At 42.1% G+C, this 14,629-nt stretch overlaps 1 protein-coding gene across 2 annotated transcripts in view; it reads right to left on the bottom strand.

Moving 5' to 3' along the window:
* The window catches only part of MOCOS (molybdenum cofactor sulfurase), a 423,354-nt gene that overhangs the window by 360,645 nt on the left and 48,080 nt on the right, over positions 1 to 14,629 (bottom strand). For both annotated transcript variants that reach the window (XM_077269558.1, XM_077269559.1), the window contains exon 3: positions 489 to 555. In XM_077269558.1, the coding sequence (XP_077125673.1) occupies positions 489 to 555 (67 nt within the window). The remainder of the gene's footprint in view (positions 1 to 488; positions 556 to 14,629) is intronic.

Genomic DNA, 14,629 nt, shown 5'->3' with positions numbered 1-14,629 from the left:
TAAATCATAGGCAAGGGAAAGCAGAGTATTACACTGCAATCTAAGCCAGCGTCAAGAGGAAGGAACGAACTGCAAGAAAGGCAGTTTAGATCCATAGATAGAAACGATTCACACAACTATATTTTCTTGTCCATAGTAAAGTCACAATTCTAGGCCTGATTGCGGATCTCATGACCTGAATTAACAGTGTAATGGGTATATGCAATGCTGTTAGCTCGGGCCAGTACAGACTTAAAAAGACAAACAGATTTTGTGAGGCAAGCTGTAAACTCTGTTAGTGTACAGAAAGAGTAAGTAACGTACCTAACCCTAAGCTTTCTGCTTACACTTCTTCCTTATAAACACACAATGTAACACCTTTAATCCTGCTTCACGACATCACTTTAGTGCTAGGCTTAAGCTCTTAGCTTTAATATGATCCCACCTTCAACAAATGCCATTGCAAATTCTTTACTGCTACCGAAAATAGTGACCTTTTATTATCTTACCTGTATCGAACATGTTCAATTGTATCATGGGTCAGTGTGCTGCTTAAATTGTTGCTGTGAGGATTACCTACAAAATGTAAATGAGTGTGAGACATTGGTTTTTCTACAACTCTCTATTCTTCTATTAATACATCACCAGTTGAGTGCAGCATACACATAAATATACTTCTGTTTAGTAATGCAATACAATACCATCACTAATGTACAACAGCAAGTTTAACTGGATTTCAGTAAAAATGTTTTCAACTGCTGGAAACCTTTTGTTAACGGGCCAAAAGAGGTAAAAAAAAACACAAGAAAGAAAAACAAAAAACGATGCTCAACTCCCAGAGAAGTGGCGCTTTTCCATATTCAGTGCTGTGTTGATCCCAGCAAACATACAGGGGATGCAGAATTGAGTACAGTGGAATGGCGCTCATTCAGGAGACAAGGATCTGTTTTTTCACATCACTGAGCCCATTAATAATATGCTAGCAAGTACTGGACAACACATTTTATGTTAAAACCTTCACTCAAATACATACAATCTTCAACATTGAAATTGCAAGACGAAGAAGAAAAAGCCATGGAATTATGTAAATGATGGGATCAATATATATGTTATCAATATAGTGGGAAGGTGAAGACGAAATGTTCAAAACATCTCAATTTATTCAGTATTAAGTATGAGCACCACATACAGAAATAAGCATACTTACATGCCTTGGTTTTCTGTAAATGAGGTCATTGTTATGGACCTGGTGGTTAGGAGCACCCGGAATGACCTGATGGTTAAACTATCACACAGGACAAGCTCTGGGAAGTGGGAGCTCTGCTGACCGCAAGCCTAATCCTATCACACACACACTAGAAATAGCCGTGGAGCATACCTAACTCTGCCTAGATGCCTCTTCACAGCCTAAGAGCTAACTACCCCTAAAGATAGGAAATAAAGCCTACCTTGCCTCAGAGAAATTTCCCCAAAGGAAAAGGCAGCCCCCCACAAATATTGACTGTGAGTTAAGATGAAAGTCACAAACATAAGAATGAAACTGGTTTCAGCAAAGGAGGCCAGACTTCACTAAACAGACTGAGGATAGAAAAGGTATCTTTGCGGTCAGCACAAAACACTACAAAAAGCCACGCAGAGTGTGCAAAAAGACCCCCGCACCGACTCACGGCGCAGAGGTGCCACTCTGCCTCCCAGAGCTTCCAGCTAGCAAGGCAATATCATGATAGCAAGCTGGACAAGAAAACAAAGATCAGCAAATAAACTAGCAGGGACTTAGCTTCTGCTGGAGTAGACAGGTCCTCAGAAAGATCCAAGAGAGATCTGAACCAGTACTAGAACATTGACAGCTGGCATCAAGTAACGATCTGAGTGGAGTTAAATAGAGCAGCCAGCCTAGGACTAAACGAGGTCAGCTGAGGAAGGAACCTCAGAGCCAGCAGCTCCACTCACAGCCACCAGAGGGAGTCCATGGACAGAACTCGCCGAAGTACCATTCATGACCACAGGAGGGAGTTCGAGAACAGAATTCACAACAGTACCCCCCCCTTGAGGAGGGGTCACCGAACCCTCACCAGAGCCCCCAGGCCGATCAGGACGAGCTAAATGAAAGGCACGAACTAGATCGGCAGCATGAACATCAGAGGCAACAACCCAGGAATTATCTTCCTGACCATAACCCTTCCACTTGACCAGGTACTGAAGTTTCCGTCTCGAAATATGAGAATCCAAAATCTTCTCCACCACATACTCCAACTCCCCCTCAACCAACACCGGGGCAGGAGGGTCAAAGGAGGGAACCATGGGCGCCACATATCTCCGCAACAACGACCTATGGAACACATTATGGATGGCAAAAGAAGCTGGAAGGGCCAAACGAAGTGACACAGGATTGAGAATTTCAGAAATCTTATAAGGACCAATAAAACGAGGCTTAAACTTAGGAGAAGAAACCTTCATAGGAACATAACGAGATGACAACCAAACCAAATCTCCAACACGAAGTCGGGGACCAACACAGCGACGGCGGTTAGCGAAACGTTGAGCCTTCTCCTGGGACAATGTCAAATTGTCCACTACGTGAGTCCAAATTTGCTGTAACCTGTCCACCACAGAATGTACACCAGGACAGTCCGAAGGCTCAACCTGCCCTGAAGAAAAACGAGGATGGAAACCAGAATTACAGAAAAAAGGCGAAACCAAAGTAGCCGAGCTGGCCTGATTATTAAGGGCGAACTCAGCCAAAGGCAAGAAGGACACCCAATCATCCTGATCAGCAGAAACAAAGCATCTCAGATATGTTTCCAAAGTCTGATTGGTTCGTTCGGTTTGGCCATTTGTCTGAGGATGGAAAGCTGAAGAAAAAGACAAATCAATGCCCATCTTAGCACAAAAGGACCACCAAAACCTTGAAACAAACTGGGAACCTCTGTCCGACACAATGTTCTCCGGAATGCCATGCAAACGAACCACATGCTGGAAAAATAATGGAACCAAATCAGAGGAGGAAGGCAATTTAGGCAAGGGTACCAAATGGACCATCTTAGAGAAGCAATCACAAACCACCCAGATGACCGACATCCTTTGAGAGACAGGGAGATCTGAAATAAAATCCATGGAAATATGTGTCCAGGGCCTTTTCGGGACCGGCAAGGGCAAAAGCAACCCACTGGCACGAGAACAGCAGGGCTTAGCCCGAGCACAAGTCCAACAGGACTGCACAAAAGAACGCACATCCCGTGACAAGGAAGGCCACCAAAAGGATCTAGCCACCAAATCTCTGGTACCAAAGATTCCAGGATGACCAGCCAACACCGAACAATGAACCTCAGAGATAACTCTACTAGTCCATCTATCAGGGACAAACTGTTTCTCCGCTGGACAACGGTCAGGTCTATCAGCCTGAAACTCCTGCAGCACCCGCCGCAAATCAGGAGAGATGGCAGACAAAATTACCCCCTCTTTGAGAATACCAACCGGCTCAGGAACTCCCGGAGAATCAGGCACGAAACTCCTTGAAAGGGCATCAGCCTTCACATTCTTAGAACCCGGAAGGTATGAAACTACAAAATCGAAACGGGAGAAAAACAGCGTCCATCGAGCCTGTCTAGGATTCAACCGCTTGGCAGACTCGAGATAAGTCAGATTCTTGTGATCCGTTAAGACCACCACGCGATGCTTGGCTCCTTCAAGCCAATGTCGCCACTCCTCAAATGCCCACTTCATAGCCAACAACTCTCGATTGCCCACATCATAATTGCGCTCAGCAGACGAAAACTTTCTAGAAAAGAAAGCACATGGTTTCATCACCGAGCAATCAGAACTTCTTTGAGATAATACAGCCCCTGCTCCAATCTCAGAAGCATCAACCTCGACCTGAAACGGGAGCGAAACATCTGGCTGACACAGTATACAAAAAGAAAAGAGACATGCAATACTGCAGGGATCATCAAATAGTAGTAAATTTTATTAAGTCATAATCCTCAAACCACACCACTCACAATTAAAAACATTTAAAAATACATAAAACAACAAAAGTCTACCCAAGAGAATAGTGGGAAGACAAATCTATACACGCAGGTGCGGGCCCTCCTATGAATATACCTCCATGTTTATAATACAACAAATTACTCTCCCTAAAGCAGATACAATAAAAATAGATTGGTATCCAATATATATGAATAAGAAATTCAATGGCTAAGATAGTACGAACAGACACTCTGGTCAACCACGCAGGATTCGGTCCCTTTCCTCCTTACTTCAGCCTCCCTGGCCGCTTTTATGGTATGAGCATGTTCATTAGAAATCTAATTTTTGCCAGAAGCAGCATTTGCTTATAGACCTTCAATTTTGCCTTCACAGCCAGTTTATTATAACAATTTTTTCTGACTATTTCTTTATTTAGCTGTGGTACTTTACTGGCAGTTTGAGTGGCTAAAACGTGAGTGTCTGTTCGTACTATCTTAGCCATTGAATTTCTTATTCATATATATTGGATACCAATCTATTTTTATTGTATCTGCTTTAGGGAGAGTAATTTGTTGTATTATAAACATGGAGGTATATTCATAGGAGGGCCCGCACCTGCGTGTATAGATTTGTCTTCCCACTATTCTCTTGGGTAGACTTTTGTTGTTTTATGTATTTTTAAATGTTTTTAATTGTGAGTGGTGTGGTTTGAGGATTATGACTTAATAAAATTTACTACTATTTGATGATCCCTGCAGTATTGCATGTCTCTTTTCTTTTTGTTTACTGTACTGTTTTGACATGTTGCGGGTAGAGCATCTTTAATTATTAGTTAGATGGTGCCCTCTATTTCTAGTGTTTTACATCTGGCTGACACAACACAGGGGCAGAAGAAAAACGACGCTTCAACTCCTGAAAAGCCTCAACGGCCGCAGAGGACCAATTGACCACATCAGCACCTTTCTTGGTCAAATCAGTCAATGGTTTAACAACACTAGAAAAATTAGCGATGAAGCGACGGTAAAAATTAGCAAAGCCCAGGAATTTCTGAAGGCTCTTCACAGAAGTAGGCTGAGTCCAATCATAAATGGCCTGAACTTTAACAGGGTCCATCTCGATGGTAGAACGGGAAAAAAATGAAGCCCAAAAATGAAACCTTCTGAACTCCAAAGAGACATTTAGACCCCTTCACAAACAAGGAATTAGCACGAAGGACCTGGAACACCATTCTAACCTGCTTCACATGAGACTCCCAATCATTCGAAAAGACCAAAATATCATCCAAATATACAATCATGAATCTATCCAGGTACTTTCGGAAGATGTCATGCATAAAGGACTGAAACACAGATGGAGCATTAGAAAGCCCGAATGGCATCACCAGGTACTCAAAATGGCCCTCGGGCGTATTAAATGCTGTTTTCCATTCATCGCCCAGCTTAATACGCACAAGATTATACGCGCCTCGAAGATCTATCTTGGTGAACCAACTAGCCCCCTTAATCCGAGCAAACAAATCAGACAGTAGCGGCAAAGGGTACTGAAATTTGACCGTGATTTTATTGAGAAGGCGGTAATCTATACAAGGTCTCAGAGAACCATCCTTCTTGGCCACAAAAAAGAACCCTGCTCCCAACGGTGACGACGACGGGCGAATATGCCCTTTCTCCAAGGACTCCTTTATATAACTCCGCATAGCGGCATGCTCTGGCACAGACAAATTGAATAGTCGGACCTTAGGAAACTTACTACCAGGAATCAAATTAATAGCACAATCACAATCCCTATGAGGAGGTAGGGCACTGGATTTGGGCTCATCAAATACATCCCGGTAATCCAACAAAATCTCAGGGACTTCAGAAGGAGTGGAAGACGAAATTGACAACAATGGAACATCACCATGTACCCCTTGACAACCCCAACTGGACACAGACATTGATTTCCAATCCAATACTGGATTATGGACCTGTAGCCATGGCAAACCCAAAACGACCACATCATGCAGATTATGCAACACCAAAAAGCGAATATCCTCCTGATGTGCAGGAGCCATGCACATGGTCAATTGAGTCCAGTACTGAGGCTTATTCTTGGCCAAAGGCATAGCATCAATTCCTCTCAATGGAATAGGATACTGCAAGGGCTCCAAGAAAAAACCACAGCGCCTGGCAAACTCCAAGTCCATCAAATTCAGGGCAGCGCCTGAATACACAAATGTCATAACAGAATAGGATGACAAAGAGCAAATCAGAGTAACGAACAAAAGAAATTTAGGCTGACCGTACCAATGGTGGCAGACCTAGCGAACCGCTTAGTGCGCTTAGGACAATCAGAGATAGCATGAGTGGAGTCACCACAGTAAAAACACAGCCCATTCTGACATCTGTGTTCTTGCCGTTCAGCTCTGGTCAAAGTCCTATCACATTGCATAGGCTCAGACCTTTGCTCAGAAGATACCGCCAAATGGTGCACAGCTTTGCGCTCACGCAAGCGTCGATCGATCTGAATGGCCAAGGACATAGACTCATTCAGACCAGCAGGCGTGGGAAATCCCACCATAACATCCTTAAGGGCTTCAGAAAGACCCTTTCTGAAAATTGCCGCCAGGGCACACTCATTCCACTGAGTAAGCACAGACCACTTTCTAAACTTCTGACAATATACCTCCGCTTCATCCTGACCCTGACACAAAGCCAGCAAGATTTTCTCTGCCTGATCCACTGAATTCGGTTCATCATAATGCAATCCAAGCGCCAGAAAAAACGCATCCACATTATGCAATGCAGGATCTCCTGGCGCAAGGGAAAATGCCCAGTCTTGAGGGTCGCCACGTAACAAATAAATAATGATTTTTACTTGCTGAATGGGGTCACCAGAGGAGCGGGGTTTCAAAGCAAGAAACAGTCTACAATTATTTTTGAAATTCAGGAACTTAGATCTATCCCCAGAAAACAAATCAGGAACTGGAATTCTAGGCTCTAGCATCGGATTCTGAACTACATAATCTTGAATGCTTTGTACCCTAGCAGTGAGTTGATCCATACAAGAGGACAGACCTTGAATGTCCATATCTACACCTGTGTCCTGAACCACCCAGAGATTAAAGGGAAAAGAAAGACAAAACACACTGCAGAAAAAAAAATGGTCTCAGAACTTCTCTTATCCCTCTATTGAGATGCATTAACACTTTACTGGCCAGCTGTACTGTTATGGACCTGGTGGTTAGGAGCACCCGGAATGTCCTGATGGTTAAACTATCACACAGGACAAGCTCTGGGAAGTGGGAGCTCTGCTGACCGCAAGCCTAATCCTATCACACACACACTAGAAATAGCCGTGGAGCGTACCTAACTCTGCCTAGATGCCTCTTCACAGCCTAAGAGCTAACTACCCCTAAAGATAGGAAATAAAGCCTACCTTGCCTCAGAGAAATTTCCCCAAAGGAAAAGGCAGCCCCCCACAAATATTGACTGTGAGTTAAGATGAAAGTCACAAACATAAGAATGAAACTAGTTTCAGCAAAGGAGGCCAGACTTCACTAAACAGACTGAGGATAGAAAAGGTATCTTTGCGGTCAGCACAAAACACTACAAAAAGCCACGCAGAGTGTGCAAAAAGACCCCCGCACCGACTCACGGAGCGGAGGTGCCACTCTGCCTCCCAGAGCTTCCAGCTAGCAAGGCAATATCATGATAGCAAGCTGGACAAGAAAACAAAGATCAGCAAATAAACTAGCAGGGACTTAGCTTCTCCTGGAGTAGACAGGTCCTCAGAAAGATCCAAGAGAGATCTGAACCAGTACTAGAACATTGACAGCTGGCATCAAGTAACGATCTGAGTGGAGTTAAATAGAGCAGCCAGCCTAGGACTAAACGAGGTCAGCTGAGGAAGGAACCTCGGAGCCAGCAGCTCCACCACTCACAGCCACCAGAGGGAGTCCATGGACAGAACTCGCCGAAGTACCATTCATGACCACAGGAGGGAGTTCGAGAACAGAATTCACAACAGGTCATTAATGGTTGCCTGAGAAATGTTCTGCCATGCTGAACGCACTTGGTCATGCGATTCATTAAGATCCCCTGCTGGCAGCTTCCTTGGCAATTGCTGACCAATGATACCTCAAATGTGTTTGATGGGAGACAAATCTAGTGACACTGCTGGCCATGGTAGCATGTTTAGGCGATGCAGGCTGCTTATAGTACCATGAGCAAAATGGAGCATGGTGCTTTCATGTTAAAACACAGCTCTTGAGATACTTTCATATTTTCCCGTGAAATCATGCTCTTGGAATTGCCCAAGACAAAAGCAGGACTCATAACTAAAGAGGGTGGAAATTAATTTCAGATTCCATATTCATCTTGCTTTGCACAAAGATAGTCTTTAAGAGCGATGGTATGAGGTTAATGGAACACTTGTAGCTGGACCTCTGACTGATAGCCCAATGCCATGCAAATGCCTTATGATGGTGTATATAGGCATTTTAGGCTTGGTATACTGTATGTAGCTTAATTTCACTTACAAAATATCAAATATCAATATGTGCCATACTTTAAATCTAGCAAGAATATATTAAGAGGTTTTCATTAAGGAACATCACATTGGTCTTATTCCAGGATTACACTACCATAATGTAAGGTAGCTACACCCACTTGTAGTCTTCATTCCAAGTACATTAACTGACGCTATGTTGATTTGGTCATAGAACCATTAGTTCTATCATCTCTCAAAAGTCTCCCAGGAGTTGTTGTTCAACACGACAATGCAAGGCCGCATGTTACCGATGCTACTGAGAGCAGTCTTCATGGCCTAAACATGCTACCATGACCTGCTACTTCTTAGGGGTTGCAGTGTCAGAGTTGGAGCGCCCCCGTAGGGCTGTGGGGTACTCGGAGCTGGGTCCTTCGGTTCTCAAAGGGGATGTCACGGTGGCTGACCTAGTCCGTGGCCCTAGGGACGTCCGTTGTAAATGGGGGAAAGGTTTATAAATGGATAATGTTTGTGACGCCACCTGTGGTATTCAGTCAGGGTGACCGATGCTGCTTAGGGGTCCGCTGGGGTGATGTTATGGCATCTAGATGGTGTACCTTCCCACAGGTGAAGTATGTCCCCAGGGCTTCCCCGAGGTGTAGATGGTAGATGGTGTGAGGCGCAGTGAAGAACTAGGACACAAGGTTGCAGTCTCTTTACCTTTTTACTGATTGCTTCAGCATCCACAGTCCAGAGCACCAGATCACAGGGCAGGCAGAGTCCGGCCAGTCTGAAGGCAAATCCAGAGTCCCCTTATCTAGGTGTAAATCAGTAGCCTTCCTCTAGCGCCTCGATGTTGTAGTACCTTACTGCTGAGCCTCTCATAAGGTCCTCACAACTGTTATAGATGTTCTAGATGTTATGTCTTTCTCTCTGTCCCCCAGATGGATAGGAACAACCCGTACGACTGATGACCTGAGGCTTTTTACAGGGACTCTAGCACGCCCCAGCCCCCACAAGTTGCCACCATGCCTCCTGGGTATAGGTTGGGCAGGTAACGTGGAATTTTCTGTCCTGCCGGTCTTTGGAGCAAGGCTTGGAAACGATTGCTCCCTTGGTGTTCTGGCTACCGGATCCTGCACCTCAGAAAGGAGGCAGCCTTTTGCAGGGCAGAACTCCTTCTGGTTTCCTCTCCTTGTGCTATGACTTCGTTTCTCACCCTCCACAATACAATTCCCTTTCGTGTTCTTCCATAGGATGCTGCCGCACGACGGGCAGGCGCAGCTCTGTGGCCTTCTGTCTAGGCCTCTGACAGGATCCCACCCCTGTCAGAGACCACTCTGTCTGCAGCTCTTAGATGTTCCTCCTTCCCCTCTGGCTGCCTGACAGATGCTGCCTGGGTGAAGCCCAGTCAGCTTCTGCCTAACTTCCTATCCAGACCACCAGTTTTACTTAATTGTGAAGACTGCCCTAATAGATAGGAGCATAGCTCCCCCTGGTGGACTGGAGTGTGAAGTGTGTTGTGTTGTTTGTGATACCTGGTAAAGTGATCTCCTTTATTTATTTCAGACATAACATCACTCTCCCTAGTGGAAGAATGACATTACGGCAACAACCAGGACCCTGGGGCGCTGCAGAGTCTGTAAACAAAGTGACAGAATAGCAGAAACTGCCCTCAAGTGATGCCACTTTGAAAATTACACCCCTCTTGGAATTTATCTACAGGTGTAGTAGCTTTTTAAACCCAATGGGTGCTTTCCAGAAACAAGTATACAGTGGATATTACAGAGAGAAAATTGTAAACATGCCAATGTAGTACCCAGTAGATGGTAATGTCCAATACATTGTATCCAGCTTGTGGCTCTGGAGACATGCACCTTGTAAATTAAATGGACTCTAATCGCTACAACATTGCCAAACATATGGACACTAACTGCGGTTTTGTCACACTGTGATTCTCAGAGGCGAGCACAGATTTTTCAGAATTTCTATAGGACTGTGGTCAACTGCGCTTTTCTGCATGTCTAAAAAGACGGTCAACAATTGATCATAGGCTATTTGGAGTGCAAAGTGACTCCATCTGCTCATTATAGGGAACAGATGGGGGGTTTTGTCTGAATCATGTATTTCAAAGATCACCACAGAACTCTGATGAAATCACTTAGCGTAGAGCACAGGATTAATGTGAACAGGGTCTAGATGTGATATGATCCTGTTAGTGTTAGCTATACATTACAGCTGATATCCTGCATTTATCAACCCCAAACAGTTTTGGAACTAATTGGGGCCAATTAACCCCCTAAATACAGCTGTCAATTGTGACAGCAGTATTAAATTGGTTACAAAGGGTTTACAAAGGGTTTAGAATGTTGGGTGCCTATAGTTACCATGGTACCCTGAGTTCATGTGATGACCCCAGGGTATTGTGGCCTATGAGATCCAGCTATAAGATGGAAACCTTAATTCCACTGGATATCTGAAATTGCTACATGATGATGTGTTGCCCTCTTTATGCACTGAAGATGGCATGTTTCCTGAGTTTTTCCAGCAAGATGGTGTACCACCACATTATGGGTGTCAGGTCCGAGCATTCCTACATGAACAGTTTAATGGAAAATGGATTGGTCGTTGTGGGCCAGTTGAATGGCCACCAAGATCTCCCGATCTGACCCCCTTAGACTTTTATCTTTGGGGTCATCTGAAGGCAATTGTCTATGCTGTGAAGATGCGAGATGTGCAGCATCTGAAACAATGGATACTGGAAGTCTGTGCTAGCATTTCTTCTGCAGTGTTGCTATCAGTGTGTCAAAAGTGGGAGAAGAGGGTTGCTTTGACAATCCAACTCAATGGGCAGCACTTTGAACGCATTTTATAAGTGGTCATAAACTTGTAAGTAACTCATGAAAGAATAAAGTTAGGTTAAAACCAAGCACACCATTGTTTTTCTTGTGAAATTCTCAATAAGTTTGATGTGTCACATGACCCTCTTCCCATTGAAAAAATGAAGATGGATCCAAAATGGCTGACTTCAAAATAGCCGCCATGGTCACCACCCATCTTGAAAAGTTTTCCCCCTCCCATATACCAATGTACCACAAACAGGAAGTTGATATCACCAACCATTCCCATTTTATTTAGGTGTATAAATATATATGGCTCACGCTGTACATATAAAGAACAAGCACATATACTCATATCATCACCAAGGACATCATCCTTCTGGAATATCAGAGAAACATGCACCAAGAAAGAGAACCCCTGAAAAATTCACAACACGGCATAGGCGTCCCCAATTATGCAGGTATGACAATACTGTACACATATAAGTAAAGGTACCCAACTTTCTGCTTCTGTTTTAGTCATGTTTGTCTGGCCTTATATAGTGATTTACACTGTGTAGCCCTGGTTTCAGCTTTGCCCTCTAGTGGCCATCTTTCTGGATAAGATGAATCAGAGATACCAGGAAAACATCAGACAATGGGCAATAAACCCATAGACTATAAAAGCTCCCAAGGATTAGATAGTCCATAACAGACACAGGTTAATTAAACATCCATGTTTTACAATAACAAACAGAAAAACATAGAAGTATTTGTGAGGTAAAAGCATTCAGACAATAAGTAAACAGTTCTCAAGATGGTGTCACCATGAACATTGTCTGTCTGTAAATGCTGCTGTGTCATGGTCTGAATGCATTCTGTATATTTCAATTTGGACTCAAAATATCCATTTTTATGCTCACACTACAGACGTACTAAGGAGAAATTGCACAACAAATTTTTGGCTCAATTTTCTCATTGTGAAAATAAAAAAAATTGTAGCTAAAGTAAAATATTTGTGAAAAAAAGTAATGTAATGTTTGTTTTTTCCTTCCACATTGCTTTAGTTCCTGCGACACATCTGAAGAGTTAATCTCAATACAACTTTGAGGCTTTGAATAAAACAGTTTTTAAAATATGATAAATTTTGTGTATTTTCTGTCATACACAGTGGGGAAAGTAAGTTTCCAAGTTGCCAATGTTGCCAATTCTGATTTTTATTTTTAGATTTAGTGTACCTGCAATAAAAATTACAAACCTCTCCATTCTTTGTAGGTGGGAAAACTTGCAAAATCAGCAGTGTATCAATACTTATTTTCCCCACTGTAGGCCCCATTTAACTCACTTCAAATGTGATGTGGTTCCTAACAAATTGGTTTTGTAAATCTTGTTGGAAAAATGAGAAATTGCTTGTCAACATTTAACCCTTCGAACTTCCTAACCAAAAAGTGATGTTTAAAAATGATGTGATGCAGATGTTATGTAGACATGTGGGAAATGTTATTTATTAAATATTTTGTGTGAAATAAGTCTCTGGTTTAAAGGCATAACAATTGAAAGTTTGAAAATTGCTACAAATTTTACCAATGTCATGAAGTACAAAATGTCATGAAAAAAACATTCTCAGAATTACTGTGATCTGCTGAAGAGTTCCAGAGTTATAACCTCAGAAAGTGACACCGGTCAGATTTTAAAAAAGTGGCTTGGTCATTAAGGTCAAATTTTTTTCAGTCACTAAGGGGTTAACAGAAATAAAAGAATTGCTTTTATTTATTTTTATGACGTTCATCATTAAATTTAAGTGATAAGACATTTTCATTATTTGGGTCAGTATAATCACAGTGATATTAGATTTATTCAATTTATTTTAGATATTGTTACCTTTACACACAAAAAAACTTTTTATTTTTTACTATCATTTTTCTCAGTTTCTGCCGACAGAGTTATGTGAGGGCTTATTTTTTGTGGGATAGGTTAATGTTTTTATTATTTCAATTTCCAATTTTGGGAGGCAGAATGAACAAAAAAAAGAGCATTTCAGCAATAGTTTTTTTCTTTTTTCTTTAAATTCTTTTAAAAGAGATGATTGTTTTATTCTTTGTGTCAGTATAAGTACCAATTTAATATAGGATTTTTATATTTTCATGCAATTACACAATAAAAACCATTTTATAGAACAAAAAACTGTTTTTGTATTACTATATTCTGAGAGCTATAGTTTTTTCTATTTTTCTGCTGATGGAGTTGACTAGGGTTTTTTTTTGCAGGATATGATGATGTATTTTTTGATACCATTTTCATTAGCATATGACTTTGTGGTCACGTTTTATTCCACTTTTTGTTAAGTAGGATGCTGAAGAAACAGTTTTTGGCACTTTTTATATATATGTTATGATGTTCACTGTAAAGGTTTTAAGTACATTTTTTAACAGCCTTCGGCTCAATCTCAAGCCATGATGTCGGATGAACGATCTGTAAGCAGGTCGATCTTCTGCGAGCCTAAATAGGTTCATCAAGGTCTTCTATGCCATTATCTTGCTAGTATCAAGGTATTACTGGGCTTCCTCTTCGCCTTGCTCTTTCAATTCTTTCTACAGTGCACAATATGTCCAAAGTAGGCAAGGCTTGGTGATCATTGCTTCAAGTGACATGTCTGGCTTGATTTGTTCCAAAATTGATTTGTTTGTTCTTTTTGCCATCCATGGTATTGATAACATTCTTCTCCAGTGCCACATTTCAAAGGTGTCAATTCATCTTCTGTCTTGTTTCTTTATTGTCCACATGGTACAACAAATTTACCAAACTATGTACGAACTGTGTGCTTGTTGCTAATGAAATGTTCCTTGATTTGAAGACCTTGTCCAGTGACTTCATTGTTGATTTGCTCATAGCTATTCTACTAGTCTCATATTGACTTCCAGTGTCATCACTGCATCTTTGTTAGGAAGTTATAAGGGTTAAAAGTTGACCAGCGATTTTTCATTTTTACAACAAAATTTGCAAAATCATTTTTTTTAGGGACCACCTCACACTTGAAGTGACTTTGAGGGGCCTATATGACAGAAAATGCCCTAAAGTGATAAAGTGATACCATTCTAAAAACTGCATCCCTCAAGGTGCTCACAACCACATTCAAGAAGTTTATTAACCTTTCAGGTGCCACACAGGAATTTTTGGCCCCCCAAGTGCTTCACAAAAGTTTATAATGTAGAGCCATACAAAAAAAAATCATATTTTTTTTTCACAAAAATGATCATTTCACCACAAATGTTTTATTTTCTCAAGAGTAATAGGAGAAATTGGACCCTAAAAGTTGTTGTCCAATTTGTCCTGAGTACGCTGATACCCCATATGTGGGGGAATCCACCGTTTGGGCGCATGGCAGAGCTCGGAAGGGA

The sequence above is a fragment of the Ranitomeya variabilis genome, chromosome 6 (genome assembly GCF_051348905.1).
Source record: "Ranitomeya variabilis isolate aRanVar5 chromosome 6, aRanVar5.hap1, whole genome shotgun sequence".
Lineage (NCBI taxonomy): Eukaryota > Metazoa > Chordata > Amphibia > Anura > Dendrobatidae > Ranitomeya > Ranitomeya variabilis.
The sequence above is the reverse complement of the archived record's forward strand: the minus strand, read 5'-3'. Positions and strand labels throughout refer to the sequence as shown.